Source organism: Tinamus guttatus, unplaced genomic scaffold, assembly GCF_059628265.1.
Source record: "Tinamus guttatus ecotype Peru unplaced genomic scaffold, ASM5962826v1 Tinamus_guttatus_pri_ptg000215l, whole genome shotgun sequence".
In the NCBI taxonomy this organism is placed as follows: domain Eukaryota; kingdom Metazoa; phylum Chordata; class Aves; order Tinamiformes; family Tinamidae; genus Tinamus; species Tinamus guttatus.
In genome coordinates this window covers 3,794,640-3,814,599 of record NW_028288749.1, presented here as the reverse complement: position 1 = coordinate 3,814,599, position 19,960 = coordinate 3,794,640, and the positions used below count along the sequence as shown (strand labels likewise).

At 43.7% G+C, this 19,960-nt stretch overlaps 1 protein-coding gene across 1 annotated transcript; it reads left to right on the top strand.

Annotated features, from left to right (window-relative positions):
- The first annotated feature begins 2,265 nt into the window (after positions 1–2,265).
- LOC148594677 (structure-specific endonuclease subunit SLX4-like) lies at positions 2,266–19,960 on the top strand. Its single transcript, XM_088524880.1, has 14 exons — positions 2,266–2,635; positions 3,412–3,669; positions 4,499–4,673; positions 5,299–5,508; positions 6,368–6,582; positions 7,693–8,006; positions 8,868–9,147; positions 10,098–10,186; positions 12,212–12,358; positions 13,129–13,304; positions 14,160–16,594; positions 17,954–18,074; positions 18,559–19,071; positions 19,645–19,960. Exons 1-14 carry the CDS (start codon positions 2,266–2,268, stop codon positions 19,958–19,960), a joined length of 5,619 nt encoding a protein of 1,872 aa, XP_088381006.1.

Sequence of the window (19,960 nt, the reverse complement as noted above, 5' to 3'; positions counted from 1 at the left end):
CTTGAGCAAAAAGAGGAATTAGTAAAAATACACTAAAATCTAACCCTTTCCTCCCAATTTCTAGGTTCCATCTTCAAGAACCATCTAGGTTCTTGCTGCTCAGTGCTATTTTGATTATATACATCAAAAGGTTCAGTTGGGCTATAGACTGAACATCTAAGTGGATAGGTAAGTGCTGCTGTTTATTTTATTTGACCAGCTTGTGTGATTTGTAGAGTCCTAAAATCTTACAAAATTAATCGAATTCTATATTGAAATAAATAATTTTGCAAAACCGTTACTTGACAAGCTCTACAAGATGGTGCCAAAGGGGCTTTAAGGTACATCAATAACAGCATGATCAGATGTATTTAGAGGATCCTGGTCTGTGCCTACGCCTCACTATACGTCTGTAGATGGAGGAGTAAGATAGATTAATCCTTAGGTTTGCATTGCTTATGCATCTCACGTGATCTGCCTGGGGCATTCAGTATTAATTGCAAACAAAAGTTTAACATCAGGAAGTCACCGTAAATAATATGACATGTGTACGCATATGTCTGTGAGAGTTATTTAAAGCCATGGAGGATGTGAGATTCTCTGTGTGCCTCCTCCTACTTAGGAAAAAAAAAAAAAAAAAAAGGTCAATTTGTAGTGATAACTACTCCAAGATTCTGTCTGAAAAAAATAAATTTATGAACTAGTTACAGAAAATGTCAATTTCTCTCTCAGGAAATGATCTAAGACTCACAGCAAAGTCCTCTGCAGGTTTGGGAGGTGGAATTTAAAATAGATAAATCCATTAACATCTGTAATTGCTTATAGGAAAGGCTGACCTGTGAAAATGTGTAACCAGCATTCCTTAGCCTTGCATGGCTGCAGCCAAGCCATTTGAGAAAACAATCCTGCTTGTGTTCTTCCTGCATTTTGAGTCTTTTGGTGCCCAGAGCTTTATTGGAGAAACTGAACCACAGCTGCTGCCATTCCAAATGAAACACTCTGTTTAAGTTTTGAAAGAAATGGATTTGGGAGTCAATATAAAAGCTCCATTAAAATAGCCAGAACCGTAGTGAACATATGGCTAGGAAGAAGAGGACAATCAAAATGTCTAAGAATAGAAATCTAGTTCTAGTGTTGCTCAGGGATTGATGGCATTTCCATATGGATGTTGTTGTACCTATTGCTGTTCCAAGAAATCACTAGCTAGCACTGTTATTCTTACTGTAGAGAAAGTTTAAGAAACTTAGTTAAATCAGTTTTTTTTAAGTTAGTTTAAGAAGCTAATTTAAACCAGCTAAGAAAGAGACAATACTTTTATCTGGTGTATTTGACAACAGTTTATGAAACATGGTCAGTGTCTACTGAGTAGCCAAAGGAGGAGGTAAGAACTCAGAGGTGAAAGAAGGGTGGGCACATTTGTTAGATGTGCTCTCTCATCTGTCCGAGAAACTCTTCTGCAAGGCCAAGCACTGCTAAGCCTTACTCTGCTAGCTGCTTTTTAGCATGGGGACAGGCTCTCTTCTTTAAATATGCTGTGTCACAAAATGAAATTTTGCACTCAGAGTGACAGTCTTTCCTCCCCACCTTATGGGAGTGAATACATTCATTTTTGCTGTGTTATATAAATGTAGATATGGATGCATATACAAGTGGGACATCTCAAATTCTGAGCTCCAGGCAGGATTCTGACCTCAAAGGAGAAGTCAGCATGCTTTTGAATGTGGCCTGTGTCTGTCTGTGCGGAAAGTACAGTATTAGTGTTTTGGGTCAATATGTGCTATTATACTTATGTGCTGCAATATGTTATATGAGAATCTCTTCTCCTTCAAAGAAGAGTCTTCAAAGAATGTCCTCTTTCAAATTGGTACCAGAGACCTGTTTCACACTGCATCTGCGTATACCATCTTACATATCCACCTTTTAGAGGTTTTTCCATTAAAGGGCTTCAGTAAATCTTTCTGAAGCCCTCTAGCGTACCATGAAGATCCTACACATGCTTTGGGCAGATTGAAATGCTTCACTTCCATTCCAAAATCCTCTGAACAAGAAAGTCATCACTGTGCTGAGTGAAAATAAGCAGGGTCCTTGGAGAATGTGCTGCACTAAATGCTATAATATATTCTGTGCAGATGAATTAATCCCAGAGGAAAGTCCACCGTTGGAACAGTGGAGAAGTGCTGGCGTCTGAAGAATGAAGGCGGCGAGCCAGAGAAGACGCAGCCCTGACTGTTCCTGAGATCTTTCCCTGTAGCGCTGCTAGGCAGCATTACTGCAGCCTGCAGCACCATGGATGAAGAGGACAATGAATTTAAAGTAGTGTGGGCAAAAATTGTCGGTAGGGCAAAGAAGAAAGCTGAGGATACTGAGGAGAAAGCTGAGGATACTGAGGCAACAAAGAAGGTTCAGAAATGGATAAAGACCACTACAACAGGCAGATCTGTTCCTGGGAGCCAAATCGATCAATGCTTTCCAGTAGTGAAGGGGAAAGATTTGCCACAAAATTTGGGTTCTAAGGTGCTGACAGGGATGCGTGAAGAAGACGATGATGCTGTGCCCTGCAGTAGTGGTGGGACGTCACAAGAAGACAGGAGAAGCGCTTTCCCTGACAGCCAGCTGCGCACAGTGACCAGTTACTCTACCAAGAGGAATCTGACAGGTGCGTGCACTGAAATCTTTCAGACAGAAAATAGGCTAGTACTGAAAAGACTCAGTTCAGTAGAGCTCTTTAGAAGTCTGGAGGAGGTATGCAGTTCTTCAGTAAGGTGAAACCTAAGTGCTGAGTGATATATGAGGGAGTCATTACCTTTTTTTTTTGCGACTTCAGAATGTAAATCATCCCTCAAATCATCAAGAAGCAAGTTTAGATTATATCAAAGTGTTTTTTCACAGTGTGTTATTGTATTGAATGTTGAATTATGTTGCCATTGACTGTCACCAAGGCCAAAAAATAAATTAAGAAAGGTTCTGGGTTAATTCATGAAGGATTGGTCTTTCAGTGATGACTAAATATGATGACCAGAAGGCAGTCACCAGTGCATGAAATCCTTAAACTGACAGCTAAGGTCAACCAGGAGAAGGATTATTTTGTACTTGTTCTGCCTGATACCCTTTCGTAATTATCTACTACTGACTGCACTCAGAAACTGGGCTGGTGAGATCTTTGGTCTGATCTCACAGGTTGCCTCAAAGCAGAGCGGAGATACACTGAGCTGTTAGCCTGCTGCTCGTTACCACCCCTCCTTAGGAACACCTGTTGCTTGGTTCTGAGCCTGAAAGTCCGAAGCATGGATAGGGCTTGAAGATCAGAGTAGAAACATGTTCATTTTTTTTGACTATCTCAGGTTGCTGTTTTGGGAAGCTTCCCAAGAGCTCCCTGGGCAGCTCAGTTACCTGTTTAATTCTGACTGGGAAACTGTGCTTTGTCCCCTTCAGTGAATGCTCCGAGTGACTGTTCCCAGACTACACTATCCTTCCGTCCTTCACAACCAGAGACCTGCTCTTCAGACACCTTGAAGACACCACTGCTGCCTGGGTCGAAGGTGCGGGCAGCAAAGCTGGCGGTGGAGGGAATGCAGCACTTCAAGAGAGTGGCACCTGAGCAGCTAAAACATAGCCTGGGCGATAGCTTGCCAAAGGCTGCAGCTAGCAGGAATTCCTCTGATGAAAGCGAGGAAGAGAACCCGGAAAAAGGTACGTTTCTGCTGTTATTTAGCTCCTGTGTGTGCATGGAGAGTGCTGAGGGCTGCTTAGGGTGATTGCATGAGCAGCAGTCTGGATTCCTGGGCTTTGTTCACAGCTGGACAGGTGGCTTGTGTGATGCTGAATAAATCGCTCCACATGTCTGAGAACTTGCTTTCTCTATTGATCAATGTGTATTGATCTCTATACTTTTCTCCTAGATCTTTTGTGAGGCTGAAATTTGATTTTATGTTAAATTCTGGAGAGAGAATTTACTTTCTGGAAACAGGTTGACATTCTAAGAGCATCAGTAAATCCAGTCGTTCTTCTCAGGGGCAATATTGTGTAGCTCATATAAATATGACCTTAGTTACTCCGTGTCTTCTGTAAATCTCTGAGCACTTACAAAATAGGATGTTCAATGCCGATGAATTGAATCCGTAGCAATTTGAATTCATAGCACTTTTTTGGTGTTTTGGTGCTTTAAAAGTCAAGGCCCCTTTAAAAGTCAAGGCCCTGCTGGTTCTCTATGGACATGAGAATTTCCTGTGTTTAATATGTAATGTTTAAGACCCCATGTTCTCCCAGAAACTTCATCTAAAACATAACTCTCCTTTTGGTTCTGATACATAATGTGCGATGAACCAATTGCCACCTTCCACTCCTGGGGTAGTGCTCTCCTGTACTGTTTGTGCATTCCCTTGTGAGAAATGAGATGTGAAGATGCAACAGGAAGATTGCAGGGGTTTTTTAAGTTAATAAAATAATCATGACAAATGTAACAGTTTCATGCCTTTCACTACAAGATGTTTAACTCTATCATCTCTCCCTTCTGTGCCAGTTACCCACGATCTTCCATCCACAAAGGACGATGGTGCTTTGGCTTTTGCCCTTCAGCAGAAGATCAAGGAGGAAGTCCCGGAAAGCCTAGAGGAGAAGGGCTTGTTTTTTTGTCAGATCTGCCAGAAGGATCTTTCAGCCATGAACACAACACGACGGGGGCAGCACGTTAATAGGTGAAGCACTAGCATGAAAGGCCAGTGTGGCTTTCAGCAGCAGTGCCTTAGAGAAGATGTAATTGCAGACTAGGTAGCAAAGCTACCCATTAGTGTCCATTTCAAAATCAGCCCATTTCAACACCATTTATTCAATTAAATAATGATTTCCTAAGAACATTTGGTATGTCAGCTGTTTGCAAATCTGAGCTATTCGCTGAAGGAAAGATGTGATACTGTTTTGCAAGATGAATAAATACATAGACTATGCACTATATACTTTTGTAAAACTATGCACTATATACCTTTGTAAATACTATATATATGCACTATAGACCTTTGCTTTCCACAGGTAATGAGAGTGGAAGGCTAAGGGAAGGATCCTTGTGTTTTCTTTTGTCAGAATGGTGTGGGCTTAAATTGATGCCAGCACTCTATAACAGTTTCCTTAGTGGTAAATATCAAATACTGTTAAAATATTACATACAGCTAGCTCTTTATAAATGAAAAGTCTGTGCTTCTCTGTAAAGAAAGTATTGTAAACAGCTTGCTTAAGTAGTTGGAGTTGCTCAATTACAGCATTTCAGGAGGCAAGGTTCAAAAAGAGCATGTCATGTCATGTCATGTCATGTCCATCATCCTCCAGGTGTCTGGATGAGATGGAGGCAGCAGAGATCTCCTCCTCCAGCAAACCAGCAATCCCTGATTGTCTCAGCTGTGGCAAACATTTCCAAACTTCCGAGAGCCAAACTACTCACTTGAAACGCTGTGCTGTGAAGATGGATGTTCCTCCTAAAATGCTGCTTCAGGCACTGCAGGTGTCTCAGTTTGGAGTTGCCTCTCCTAAGTATCCCAGGTAAGATTTTGGTGAAAATCTTGCTTTCCTTCAAAAGTGATCAGGTGGTGGATGACTATGAGTCAGGAGACAGGAGCAAAATGGGAAGTAAATAATCTTACACTAATTTGTCAGAAATATTTATGCTCTGAGAGGTAATTATGTAATAAAGCTGAATAGCGTGGTTGAGCTTATTAAGCAGAACATGCTATATGAGCATACAGTCTCTTCGGAGTATCTGTGTTTCCAAGGCCTCAGCTTTTCGGCTCGTTGCTGTCCTGGATACATGGGCCTTATCCACAGAGTCAAGGAGGAAACATACAGGCTGTTTTGAATTGTGCTGGGTGCAGAGATGTATCTGCTCTTTGGGATTTGAGCAACATGTTCAGAGTATAGCGAGTGGTGCCTGCCTGAAATGTATCCAAAGGACTTTTAAGTCTTATTGTGCTGAGGAAAGGCCATTGCTTGTTTACTGTGGAAGTGTAAGATTGGCAGAACGGTTTTGGTGACGGTCTTCTTGACTTCAACCTGATTTTTGCCCTTTGATACAAAGTTTAGGTTTGAGATAGCAGATGGTTAAGGCCATTCCTGCCCTTGCAAAAAAAAAAAAAAAAAAAAAAAGGCAGTTTGTCAGTGCTGCAGTCTTATGTTTACCTTTCCAAAATAAGATTTTCTCCAAATTGCTGTGAATTCCACGCATGATAAGAAATCCTTTTCTTTCCTCCACAGAAAAAAGTACTGTTGATGCTTTCTTATTATTCTGGATATGGGAATCTCTCTGAGGAAGTGGGGCAGCTGGTCTGAAGTGCTCAGGGTTTCTTGTCTCTGATCCAGTTATGTTAGGTTAACTTGGGCTTTCTGCTGCATTCTTACGTTTCAGCAATCAACCAAACATATCAAAGCGCAAAGAGTTCTCCGGAGATGACTCAAAGGAAATGAAAAAGAGGATCAAAATGGAACCTCAGGATGAAGATCTGCAGGTTGCTATGGCAATGTCACGCTCTCTCTTGGAGCAAGAAAAGCGTGAACAAGCAGCAGTAGCTGCAAATATGAAACCCGTGGCTGCCTTGCCAATCAAATGGAAGCCTGGATCAGGTATGTGTCACCGTGAGTGTCTCAGGCTATATTATTGGAGGAGTGATGCAACAGCCTGCTCTTCACTACCAACTTTTCTGTTGGGCATAGGGGATGACAAGCACACTTCTGTTTCATTTAAGTTGTCCGAGATGGAGTAATGCAAAGTATCCACATACAGATAGCCAAGGGAGGCTGCAGGATGTTTCACTGAAATCCATTCTGAGTCTTATATTTATTTCACTGGTTGATTGTTTCAAAACTATAGAATGTTTTTAAGATGAGTTGTTTTTTTAATAAATCCCAAAGGGAAAACATGAAAAGACCATTGTTATTTTTTTTGCAGTGCATTTTTCTTATTCACTGTCCCATACCCTTGATTATGCAACTTTTTCATCCTTCTCTCCTTGCTCTGCTTTCTTTCTGAAGTATATGTGCATACAACTACACACGTTGAACCTGTGGTTTGCTATTTAAATGCACAAAAATGGTCAGAAAAGAAGCCAGTTGCCCTGGGGGAAGGTTGAGTTCTGCACATAGGAGACACTTTGCTCTTCGTGGCTCTCCTCAATCTCTTCCTGCTGATAACCACTGCCAATTATATTGGGAATTAGTAAGTCAAAGGCAGTAAAGAAACAGACCTGAGAAACAGACCTGACAAATGATAGCTGTGCAGGATTCATATGTGCTGTGGTTTGACATGAGTGACCATCACCAAGTGATCAAGACGCACCAAAAGCAGTCCTTCATGGCTTTGGAGTCTTTTTTCTTCTCTCTCTCTCTCTCTTTTTTGAGTGAAGCGCTGGTAACTAGCCAAAAGCACTGTACGCTCACTGTTCAAAGGGTCTGGAAGGTAGCCTGCACATAGGTATCAGTTGCTTTCATAGTGATCTGATTTGACAGCTCAGCCCAGCAGGACCATGTGTGCACGAATAAGTCTTCCCTGAAGGTTTGTTTCTCTGGCAGAAGTAACGGGAGACTTGGGACTTATTGCAGAAATCTTGTGTTCTGCTGTAGTTGCATTTTGATCATTGCCAACTGCAACACTTGAAAAAGCTGGCAGGTTCAGTTCCTCTGCTTATGTGTTCAGCTGTTCATTTATTTGGGTTTCTTTTGCTTTTCTTTTTAAAGAGAAAAGAACACGTAAAAGAGGCCCAACTACTCCTCCACCGTTACTGCTGCGGGATCCAGAGACAGCCCGCAAAAGGACTGAAGAGCGAGCCGCCATGGTGCTTACACAAGAGATGGAATTCCCTCCCACTCCTCGGCTTCCCACCAGTAGGATTTTGGAGGATGGATCTGAGAAAACAGACTGGCTCATGCCATCGCCCAGAAACAAGGACTGCCCTTTATGGAACAGCAGTGCTCTAACAGGGCCCTGCGACCCTGAATCATTCTACACTGCTGAACTGACCCCTCCAATCGTACCTTGCATAACTGTGCAGGTGGGATGCTCTTTTCTCCTTCCTCTGGTATTTGTGTGCCACAGTTTACTTGCTCTGTAGCCCTTCTCTTTTCTGCCATGTAAGTGAGTCACCCCATGCTCTGCATGCTCTCTGCTCCTGCACAACTGTCCCCTGGTCTCACACAAGTAGGTTTGGTGATCTTGAACTTTCACTTCTCCCTTTTGGACAGGAGGCTGAGGCTTGTGTTGCCATGCTGTTCTTTGGGCTTTTGGAAGACAAAACAAATGGGAGCAGAGCACTGAGTGAGAGGGCTTGAGCCTCTTCATTTTGCCACTAGCTTAGCTATTTTTACAGTAGCCTGACTCTTGTGTTCCTTCTTGATACTTTTCTCTGACTGATTATAATCAGAGCCTTTCTCTTTCTTTACTCATGTTTTGTATCAAGGCAGCAAGGAACAGTGTGGAAAGTTCACACTGAAGATGGATGCTTGTGTGTTACACTGAGGAGGGGGTGGGCACTCCTAGGGTTGTAAACTGAAGCGTTTGCATTTCAGGCTTTCCCCATGTATCCCACTGCCTGAAGGTGCATGCAGGACTGTGATCCAGTTTTAAACCGAGCGGTCTCACTCTGTTATTATCCAGATGTCTTGCCTCTCGTTTTTCTGTAGTTTTATAAATGCTGCCTACAGAAACAGACAGGACCTTTTAGTCTGTCGCCTTATAGCACTATCTTCTTGGAGAGCAAGTATGTATCTGGGGATCGCTCAAAGTATTTTATTAATATTTATTAAGATATTTTGAAAGTATGAACTAGAGATCAATTCAGAGACTGTACTCTGAGCTCTGCAAATACATACAAAATTAACTTATTGATGTCTTTTTTTTTCTCTCCTTTGATCAGATTTGTAAGTCAGAGACTTCTCTGCCATCAGTGGGATCTGATCAACCAGAAGTATCTCAGCAACTTCAGCCTGATCTCAGTCCTCATTATCCTGCTTCTCCAGAGACTGGAGAAAAAGCTGCTGATGAAGCCGACTCCGGCTCTGAACAGGCTGGACAGATTTCGTCTCAGGGCGAGAAGGTTCATGTTCAGACTCTGCAGCAACTGATTGAGTTGGCCATGGAAGCACAAACTCAGTGGAGGCTTGAGCTTAACGACGCTCAGGAAGTAGAGCAGCCAAGTAAGTTCTGGCAGCCTCATGAGCCTCCTCTCTGGTGTCATCAGCTATGAGGAGCCACGTTTAGCCATACTGAACTTGGAGAGCAGTGGCAGCAGCCGCAAGATGATATTGTTGATCCAGGGGGTGATATTTGGGGGCATTGTTCTGTAGTAGGCTTTAGGTACAATCAAGTTGACATTTCTGAAATGATTCATAGATCCCAATATTTAAGAAGAGCTCCTCTTAGACAGCAGCTTCTAAATTTTATTTTAAAAATCCTTTAAAGGTGTCAGATACGTTTCTGCCAGCCGGGGGCCCAGACACGGCCAATAGTGAGGCAAAAATATATCCCAAAAATATATGCTCTTTTCTGCCTAGTGGCTTTTGCCGACAGCACTGTCTTACGAGGTTTCACCAGGAGAAGACCTGGTGAAAGAAGAGCGTAAGAGATGATGTTGTGTTGGTACATGGATACACAGTCCCTGAAGTTGATCTGTACAGGCTGAAAAAAGTACACCACCTAGAATTCCTTCAAGAGCAGCTCTAACTTCCCTGGTTACAGTGGTGTGCATTGCACAACGGCACATTCCAAGACCTTGGAATGGTAGCCTTAAAATTGTCCAACCATTTAGCATAATATATGCACTGTGTGTCTCCTGTTCACTCATCAGTGAAGACTATGGTTGCTAAATCTAATGTCTCTCTGCTTTGTACTTGACTTGGGTAAAATTCCCTCAGTTCTCCTATTAAGCTGCAGCAAATGGCTGCTGGTCATATGCCAAGAAAACCAAATGCATCTGATAAAGCCAAGAGGGGGAGGCTGAACCATTCAGCTCAGAAATGTCAGCCTGGGACAGGAGTCTCTTGGGGAGTTGTCATGGCAAGGAGGAAATGGCAGTTAAGAGTTGCCACTTCGTTCTGTCTTACAAGAAGGTTGTACATGACTTGAGATGTGCCTTTTCTTCTTTGAGGAAAAGAATTGACTTCCAGTGATTCTTCACTAAGTGGCTTTGCCCCTCTACCCATAGAGAAGAGATTCCCGAGAAGCAACGATATAAATGTAAGGACAAATGTTATTTTTCCCCTTTTTTGTATTGTTTATTTGCACTGTATTTTTGTATTGTTTATTTGTTTAAAAAAAAACAAAAAGCCTCTCCTATTTGATTAATTTCCAGAAGTATGGAGTATTTCCCATTCATTTTCACAGAAACAGAGATGTTTAAGCATTACAGTCACTCACAGGAATCATCCTAGGCAAAGCTGAAGTCCAAATACGTGATGTTTCATTGATGCCCACAGGCAGGCTTGTGGGTGTTTCAGAGTGTTTGTCCTACTTAATTTAAAATAACAGGTAACATAAAGCAAATTTGTGCATAATTTACACAAAGAGAACCAGGTTAAATATTGAGGCTGTAGTGCATAGAGTATTTGGGGGTAGTTACTAGGGATGTATCTGCTCAGCACTTAGGTAGTACTCTGCTTTGATGCCCAGCCTAGATGACACAGGCCACACTTCCTGGAGACCAGGAGAGACAGAACTGTCTGGGGTTTCATCCAGGCTCATGTACGCACCCATTTTGCATGGTTCTGACCAGAACTTTGTAAATGCCTCTCCTCTTATCTTCCTTTCCAGTCTTTCTTTTGCACAGAGAATGGTGCAGCCAGAATATTTCTGTTCTTACTTAATTTCCCCATTTTCGAGTCATAATTTTAGTGTCAGCAGGAAGGCTGTTCTGGGCTTCCTGCCTGGAAAGCAGTGCCTGCCTTCTCGAGGTACCGTCTTGCAGGTGTCCTACCTGCCAAGAAAAAGAGAGCAAGAAACACCTAACAGGTTTCCAGACTGAGCTTCCTGTCTTGCCCTTGGAGAGCAGTCCATGACGTGCAGAGTCTCCTCTAGCCCACCTGTGAAGCCTGGAAGAAATGGTACAGCGTGTGCTGCCGTTTCCATGCTAACTGGTATTGGCTCCTTGCAAACACACTGAAGCAAGTAGAGAGGTTGAGTTCCCACTGAACTAACCTAGAAACCTGCTAATAAAATAAAGAGCTCTGCTGTTTCTGGTGGAACTACATCTCATGGAGTTGGATAAAACTTGCCTTTCTTCCAGTCTGCGCTAGGGTCAGAAATTACAAGGTCAACAATTAGTGTCTCAGGTAAAGCTGCTTTCTACTTACAGTCAGGCAGCCTCCCTCAACCATGGGCTGCAGGTATTTCACGCTTCTCTGAAGCACTGGCCACCTCCAGAAGCAACACTGCTACCTAGGGAGTCTGAGTCTTTAGAAGATTGCCTTGTATGGGTTTGTAGTAGGGGTAGTGCCAGACATTAAACTAGTCACAGATAGCTTGGGCAACCAGCCTTCCCCAAACTTTCAGTAAAGGAGTTTAAAATTATAAGAGTAAATACTTAATAAATAAATAAATAAAGGAATTTTCAAAGGAGATTTCAGTAACAAGTGCACAAGTTCCTTTGGACTAGATACCTGCATTTCTTTTATTCCGTGTTGCCCCCTTGTTGCAGAGGGTTTCTTCCCAGGTGTCATTGCTAGACCAAAACAGTGAACAAGAGAAGAAAGGCTCATTACCTTGTCCCTGGGTCATCCTCATTCCTCTTGCTCTATGCAATTGTTATGAACTGAGTTCAGTTCCATCAAGGTGGGAATTACAGCTTTCAAAAACATGGTGGAAGACAGCAGAGCAAGAGGCCAACTGCAGGCAGTGGCTCTGCCACATCAGGAAATGATGTGGTAAAGATCCGAGGACGATGATGTGCTGTAATGCAAAAGGCTGTTCCACAAGTAGAGTGGAAGACAGCATGTGACTGCCTCTTCACAGCTGCTAAGCTTTGAAGAGAGGAGAAGGAGGGAAACAAAGCCAGAGATGTGTGTTGGACTAGGTTGCTTACGTCTCTTATGGAAGACCTTGCACTGATAAGGATTCTGTTAGTCCTGAGAAGGCAAAGGCAGCCATACCCACGCTGGGACCCAGAGTACAGCAGTGCTGACAAACTGGGCTGTTGCCTCCTTATCTGCCAGGAAAATGCCTTACAGCTGTAACAACTCCTGTCTTTGTGTCCCTTCTATGTTCTAGTCCTCTTTCAGGATGCTGGCAGAAGATTACAATATCATGGTCAACAACGCCTACTTGAGTGATATCCAGTTTCAAGTGGACTCTGGAGAAATCCTTTATGCCCATATGTTTGTGCTGTATGCACGCTGTCCACGGGCTGTTCAGCTGGTAAGTACTGCTGTTAGACTTTTCTCTTCCCCTCGAGTAAAGCCCCTTTGCAGTAACAGGAGTTTGACCGTCTATTCCAGACTGATCACAACAAATGAGTTAGTGATGCCGTACAGTAAGCACAGAGTATTTGGAGATCCAGTGGCAAGTCACTCTGGACCTGCTGATTATGGAGTAGACAGTATTTACAAGCTGTGCTTGTAACTAACCCAGACAGAGGTCTGTCACTCCCACAGGTGCTATGGAGGTAGCTGCATTGACCTGTGCCTTTGGCAAGGACAGTGAAGTAATTTCTGTGTTTCCAGAAGCATTTTGGTTCATACAGTTTCCAGCCTGCTCCTGTGCAATTTTCTGCAAAGGCAATGAAAGGCAGTGGGCTGAAGACAGGAACTTGCCCTCTGACAGAGCTGCCACCAGACCATACCAACTTCTTGACAAAGTTTTGTCATTCTTTCTGGAATCAGTAGAATTCGTTTTGTCCTCATGCATGATTACAGCAGTTTCAGCTCAAGGTGCTTAGGACCATTTATGAGGGGTCCTTGAAAGCTTCAGGGTACAAGTTAACAGCTGTATGGAGCTCCCTATTCCCCAGGGAGCTCTGTATCTCTGGTCATTTTAGCTTCCCTCTGAGGCATCAAATCCTGGCCATAGGAACAGACTTTGACACAAAAAAAAAAAAAAAAAATTAGTGGCCTGATAGAGAGCAGATACTGCTGGTGTTGTTCCTTTATGAGGAAGTGGACCTTGTTTGCTTTCCTTTTACTGCACAGGTTTACGACGAAGGGATATATGTGAAGGTGAAGGACGATGACGACGAGCAGACGCGCCGGGTGCTGCTGAGCGATGTGACAAAAGAGGCAGTCCTCGCATTCCTGCGATATCTTTACACTGCTTATACTGACATCCCTGCTAGAATCGTGCCCCAGCTGAGGGCTTTGGCTACCAGGTTTGTATCATATGAGTGTGCTTTGGGTCACCTCATGCTTTCAGCCACATGGACTTTAACCTGATACCTTCTGTTGTGGTTTCAGTGGCTTTCACAAAACTCATTTCACTTGAGATGCAAGTACCTCTGCTTCCATCTTAAGTGAAATATGAACACACGAGCATCTTATCCTCATTTTTTCATGAATCTTTCTTCAGGTTACATCTGCTTGAGATTTTCTGTTTTTGGTTTATGACTAGAACACTTTTGCCAAGTTTTGTCTCATGATCTTTAATGACAGCTGATGGTGGCAATGGTGATGAGTGTAATTCTCAAAGCATTGCCCTAGTGACACACTTAATCTGAATGAGACTTGCAGAATGTGGATGCAGGCAATGCTAATTTGTTATGTCAGTCATGATCCTAGACATGTGTTAGATAATGAACTTGAAACAGCAGCAGATGAAACACATTCTATCGGATCAAAATCACTTAGTTCTGGAAATGTAGGTGTCCTCCTTTTAAAGTAATTCTGAAAAAGACCAGGAAAAAAAATCTGCTCTTTTATGTTGATAGTCAGTTAAACTCATACCTAATCAAGGAGAACTGATTATCCTCTGTAGTGGCAGCGATGCATTGTTTGGAATGGGGGAAATAAGTGTGAAACCTGAGGAGATTATGGTGACACGGAGTGAAAACCTGAAATTGTTATTGACTTTAATAATGTTGAAACTGCATGTCTAATTTGGCACAACAGTTTCACAAATTAAATTTAACTTTCTTTACAAGACTCACTAGATTGATCAGTCAACTATAACATTTTGGAATTTTGAATGAATTTTGAGGGAGATTAACATTTCTGTTACATTCTTGCAGGTTTGATTTAAGGGAACTTGTGCTCAAGTGTAAGGACTGCGCTGAAGAGAGCCAGGCATCTTCTGGAGTGGATCCAGAAGATGATCTCCTCTCTGCGAGAGATGATGAAGATAATGATAACAGAGCTGAGAACTTCAAAGAGCTCCTGAACTCAGTGTGGGTGGGTGAAGATGAGGAAGAAGAAGCTGTGCTAAACCCTGCATGCCAGAAGGAAGACGACAACGGGGTGGGTAAACAGGAGCCGGAGGAAATATATGAGTTTGCTGCAACTCAAAGAAAAATGGTTCAAGACAAACTGGAGATGAGTGAAGGCACAGATTACAACATCTGTAGTGATACTGAGGTAGCCCAAGGTGCGAACCAGCAGACTAAGAAAAAAGAGGCAAAAAGGTCCGTATCTGCCTTAATAAGCAATGACTTCAAACATCTGAGGGAAGACAATGATGTGGAAACATCCAAATGTGACTTGTCTGAAGAAGACAAAATGCAGAATACAAGTGGATGCAAAAATGTGAATGCCACAAGCATCAATTTTGAGTCTTGTCAGTTTGAACCTCAGAAGGGGGTTAGGAGATGGGAAAGTGGGAAAGATTTCAAGTTGTCTCAGGCTTCACATAATATGGGAGAGGGAGACCGCTTGGAAGAACAACAATTCACCAGCTGTTCACCGCACAATGATACTGATAGGCGTGAAAATTATAAATGCTTATTTTCCAAAAATCAGATAGAATACAGTGAGCCTTCTCCAATGAAAGAAGTTATCAAAGAGTCAGGAAAGGCTGTTAGCGAAAAACATGCTGATGTTAATGATTTGCTTCCTTACTCCAAGTCACAAAAAGACCTCTCTCCACACAGGGATGGTTTTTGTGGCAGTCCTCCTCTCAAATCTTATATGTCTTTTTATTCTGCTGTTGGTTCTTCACTTATGTCTTCAGAATCGGATAGGAAATTTCCCAGAGAAGCAAAAACACCAGAGAGAAATCAAAAACCATTCCCGTCTCCCAAAATAGCTTTCCAGAAAGCCAATGAGCAGGACATTACATCAGGAAATCGGAACATAGAGAGCACAATTTCTCCAGAAGAGCTTTCCTGCACTGGTTTCAACAAGCATAAATATGCTTCAGTTTTGTTCAGTTTTGTCATAAAAACTCCGGATGTTGCAGTCCAGAACAGAAAAGAGGCTGATATTACTGTTTTATCTTCTGATGATGAAATGGAGCTAGAACAAGAGAGGAAGTTACCAGAGTCTGGCTCTCCTGTGAAGGAAATGGAAATCTCCAAGCAACTGAAAAGTGCTAGCATAGCACATGGGCCTGAGATCCCCAAACCTAAACCTAACTCATCATCTGTCACTGAGATACAGCTGAGATCATCCCAGGTCTCATGTCGCATTACAGATGCATCACTTACAAATAATGATGTAAAAATGTCCAGAGAGTTGCCTCCCAGCACCCAGGTAGGTGCCTGTACAGAGAGCAAACAGAGCCTGAACCTGAGCCATGAAAAAGGGCAGAGTCGCGAGGAGTCTTCAGGTATGGACAGCTCCTGGCTAGTGCCAGACACACCACCTCAGACCAAAAGCAGGGATTTTGCAACGCAGACACGTGTCACAAGTATAAACCGTATAAAGCAATCGATGTCTAAACTCGAGACCAAGAGCTTAGTGGCAGGTAACAGTGACCATGAAATGGCTCTCAGCCTCATAAAAGTTCCTGAAACATCGCTGTCAGACAAACAGTTGCCTAGGGAGAACTCAGCTGATGAAAGGAGTCCTTCCAGCAGCCGAGCAACAGAATTATATTCCACCGACACCTCATTACCTTCTCCAGGGGATTCAGATCTTTCCCTTGGCTACACTGGCATGGAAAGGGAATGTGCCAAAAGCTCATCAGTGTCCAAACCTGTGTCTCCATGTCATGAGCAGGCACTGGAAGATGAAACTGATACCAATGTGGTTGAGATAAAGGACAGTGAAGGGAAAGAAGAAACAAGTCGTCTTTCTTTGAGCAGTAGTGTCTCGCTTCATGATGAGCCCCCAGTCCCCGTTGATGACTGCTGGCACGCTGAGGATCCGTCACCATTGAGAGGAAACAGCCAGAACTCCAGCCTGGCTGGCTGGGCAAATGCCAGCCCTGGCAGCAGACCCAGATCTATCTCTTGGGCTTTCGACTGGGAGAGCCCGGTCCGAGACCAGGAAATGAAGGGCAGTACCCCTCTTCAGGGCAGTCCTAGTGACGGAGCAACAACTTCGCTTCACCTCAAAAAGAGTCCTGTTGAGGCATGGTCATCAGAGTGCAGTATACAAAGTTTCCTGAAGCCCAGATTGTGGGAAGTTTCGGATAGTGAAGAGGAGGAATTCCCACAGATGCTTTTTTTAACTGAGAAGGTGTCAGCTTCAGCAGATGCCTGTCCGACAGACCTTGCAAAGACTCCCGGTGAGAGCTTGTATCTGTACAGGGTTCACTGAAGTAGGTTAAATTGTTGTCATTTTAGGTGATCATCCTGTTTGTTGTTCACCTGCTATATTGAGAGGGTGTTTTGGCCTTCTAATCCAAAGCAGTCAGGGCCAGGCACAAGAAGGTACAGTCAGCTTCTGATGTGGGGGAGTGCAACTAAATACGTGGGATAGTTGGAGCGTAGCCATTTGTGATCCATTCATGCTGCTGCTTTGACAGTGATCGTATGCATTGTAGAAATGATGAGACATTACCTGGGAGGGGAAAAAAAAATCAAACAGCCTTCACTTTGCATGCTAGGGAATGATTATTCCTTGCAGTAATGGGTCTTGTTTTTCATGCATTCATCACTGATGTATGTGCTAACATTTACATGAAGACATCAGGTAAGCTTTGCTTCCAGTGGTAGGAGTATAGAGGTTGGCTGGAAGTAGGTGCCTCTCCTGCCCACGGGTAGGCTCTCTGCATATTTTCCTGCAAAGCTCTTCTGATTTGCCTTTGCTTTGACTTGCCCTGCCCTTCTGTTTGCTGATTGTAGGCTCTTCCAACAGATTTTTGTGTGTCCAGCACTGGTCCCAACTGGAGGACACAGTGAGCGGTTTCAGGACGCACACAAGACTAAGGGCCAAGCTGCTCTTTGCCACCAGATTGCACTTAGTGGTGTCAGGAGCTGGGCCTTGTCTGCTTGAATGTCTGATGACACAGAGAACACTAGCCTCTGGGGTCATACCCTTCTGGGGTCAGCTGCTTACTAGGACAGTTCCTTCCATCTAAGCTCTAAGAACAGTAATTTATCCCTTAATATTTATTAGATATATTACTAATTATACTATCTTAAGTAATTAGTTTAACAAGCAGGATTTAGAACATGACCTGAGACTGACTGTGCTTCACAGTATCAGGAAATCAGTATCACTAAATCAGTATCTAATTCAGGCCCCCAGAACCTTGACTTGTTCGGTTTCTTCTGCATCAAGTCTCCTATGCAATTTTCTTCCTTGGGAAAGAACCACTTCACAGAATTCAGTAAACATATATTTTTAATTACCTTGCAGCAGTTCTATCAAAGCCTCCAGTGGGCTTTTTTATTCAGACCTAACATATGGCTCAATTTGTTTTCTGATTTAAAGACAATAAAAAACAAATATCCTAGACCCAAGGAAGACGAAAGTGTTGATCTGTTCGGTATAAAGGTATTTAGTAGAGCAGCTTGCAGACAAGTAGTTCTTCTTAAACACTTACTAGATAACATTAAAATATCTGCCACCAGGAGGGGAAGATATCATCCCTCCTATATCCTTCTGTACTAATTCTGATGACAATTTCATTCTGTTGCAGAACCTGCCTGTCAAGAGAAGGACAAGTCTCCTGAGAAGGACAAGTCTCCTGAGACTCCTATGACACCAATGCCAGCTTACTCCCTTATGAAGACCCCAGAACTGAAGAGGGAGTTGAGCAGGTTAGCACTGCTTCTACAAGTATATCTAGAAAAAAAAAAAGTACAAGTACATCTCTTTATGAGCAGAAAAAATACATGGAAGTTCCATCTCCATATGAGGAAGAACTTCTTTACTGTTTGGGTGTCACAGCCCTGGAACGGGCTGCCCAGAGAGGTTGTGGAGTCTCCTCCCCTGGAGATCTTCCAAACCCGCCTGGATGTCACCCTGTGCCACATGTTCTAGGTGTCCCTGCTGGAGCAGGGGGGTTGGACTAGATGATTTCGAGAGGTCCCTTCCAACCCCAACCATTCTGTGATTCTGTGAGAAACCTGCTGGTAGGTGGTGTGAAAGGCAGCTACTGTGCTAAAGGGGAAAACTTGATGGTTTTCCAATATCATGCTCTTCCAGCTGGCCACTGAGCTTCCTGGCCTGGTCACATTGCTGAGCTATAGCAGTGGAAGGCGCAGCATTATCTTAGGCTTAAGTCCTACCTTTCTCTTTCAGATTTGGAGTTCGTCCTTTCCCAAAACGCCAGATGGTGTTAAAGTTGAAGGCCATATTCCAGTATCCTCACCAGGACGTGGATACGGATGTGGATACTGACACAGAGGATGATATCCCATCCTCCCAGCTTCCCCCACAGAGGCCTCCAGCCAAGCGCCGTAGGCAGCTGAAGACTAACGGGCATGCTGGTGGGAAACGTGCCAAAATCTCAGAAACCGTGAGAAAAAAGCAGCAGGTTGTTAAGGCTTCTTCAGCACTCGCTGGGCAGGGTGCTGGGGGCGAGGGTTTGGTCACACCCCCTGCAACAGGCTGTGCAGCAGCTGAGAAAGGAAATGAAAGGATGTATCAGCCCAGAGGAACCAGGGAGCAGAACACACCAACTGTATCTCCAGAGAGGGGCTCTCTGGTAGCTGATAAGGAGGAGCTGATGCTCTCATCATCTCAGGAATCTTCATATTCTCAGGAATCTTCATCCTCGCTGGATGGCAGTGACGTCTCTACTGGTATACAGAGGTAGGGGAACAAAATACTAACGAAGGAGTCTACTGTGCAGCACAGAGATGAGCTGGGAAAATGGGAAATATAAGTGTCAATGCAGAATACAGGGGATCTGTACTGTAGCCAGCTTCCCTGAGCTTTTGTCACTTGAAGTAAGTTCTTCTGTTGTACGTTTCAGTCTAATTGCTAGTGAGCTATTCTGAGAGCACAGAAATGCTCACGGGTGAAAATGCACATGGGCAGAGCTCAAAGCTGGCACTGCAAGGAGCCTCGCAGGGTTGAGTGAGAGCCTGCAAGAGGAGCAGGGAGCGCTGCTCGGTGAGCACTGCGTGTGGTGCTGCACAGAGCAAGTGTGTCAGCAGTAGTGCAGGAGGAGCAAGGAATGCCGGGCAGCACCGGCACAGCTTGATGTGCAGGTTTGCAGAACACGTGGCGTGTTCTGCCTCCCTCCCTTTGGCAATTGCTGGTGTCGGAGATCCTACACAGGGCATTGCAAGGGTTGGCAGCCAGGGACTTGGGCATCTCTGAGTGTGCCCTTGATGACCAGTTGTTTCCTTGATTGTTTTTTGCACTTTTTCTCACTTTTAGTTCTTGTAGCAATATATCCGAAGATGAGGAAGAGGAGCTCCCAGCTTCTCAGACAGCAGCCCAGGAAGCAGATACACTGGACGCAGTGGGAAACTGCATCATTTCAAATTCAGTCCTGTACCACAAGGTCCTCTTTTACGAGCCAATTGAGCTGGCTGCACTGCACCGAGAGCTGAAAGCAAACGGCATGAAGATTTCCAAGGCAAAGCTGATGGATTTTCTAGATGCTTACTGTATCACCTTCACCACGGCTGCAGAGCGGAAGGAGAAGGAAGCCAAAGGCAAGGGGAACGGAAGACAGAGGAAACGCTACTGA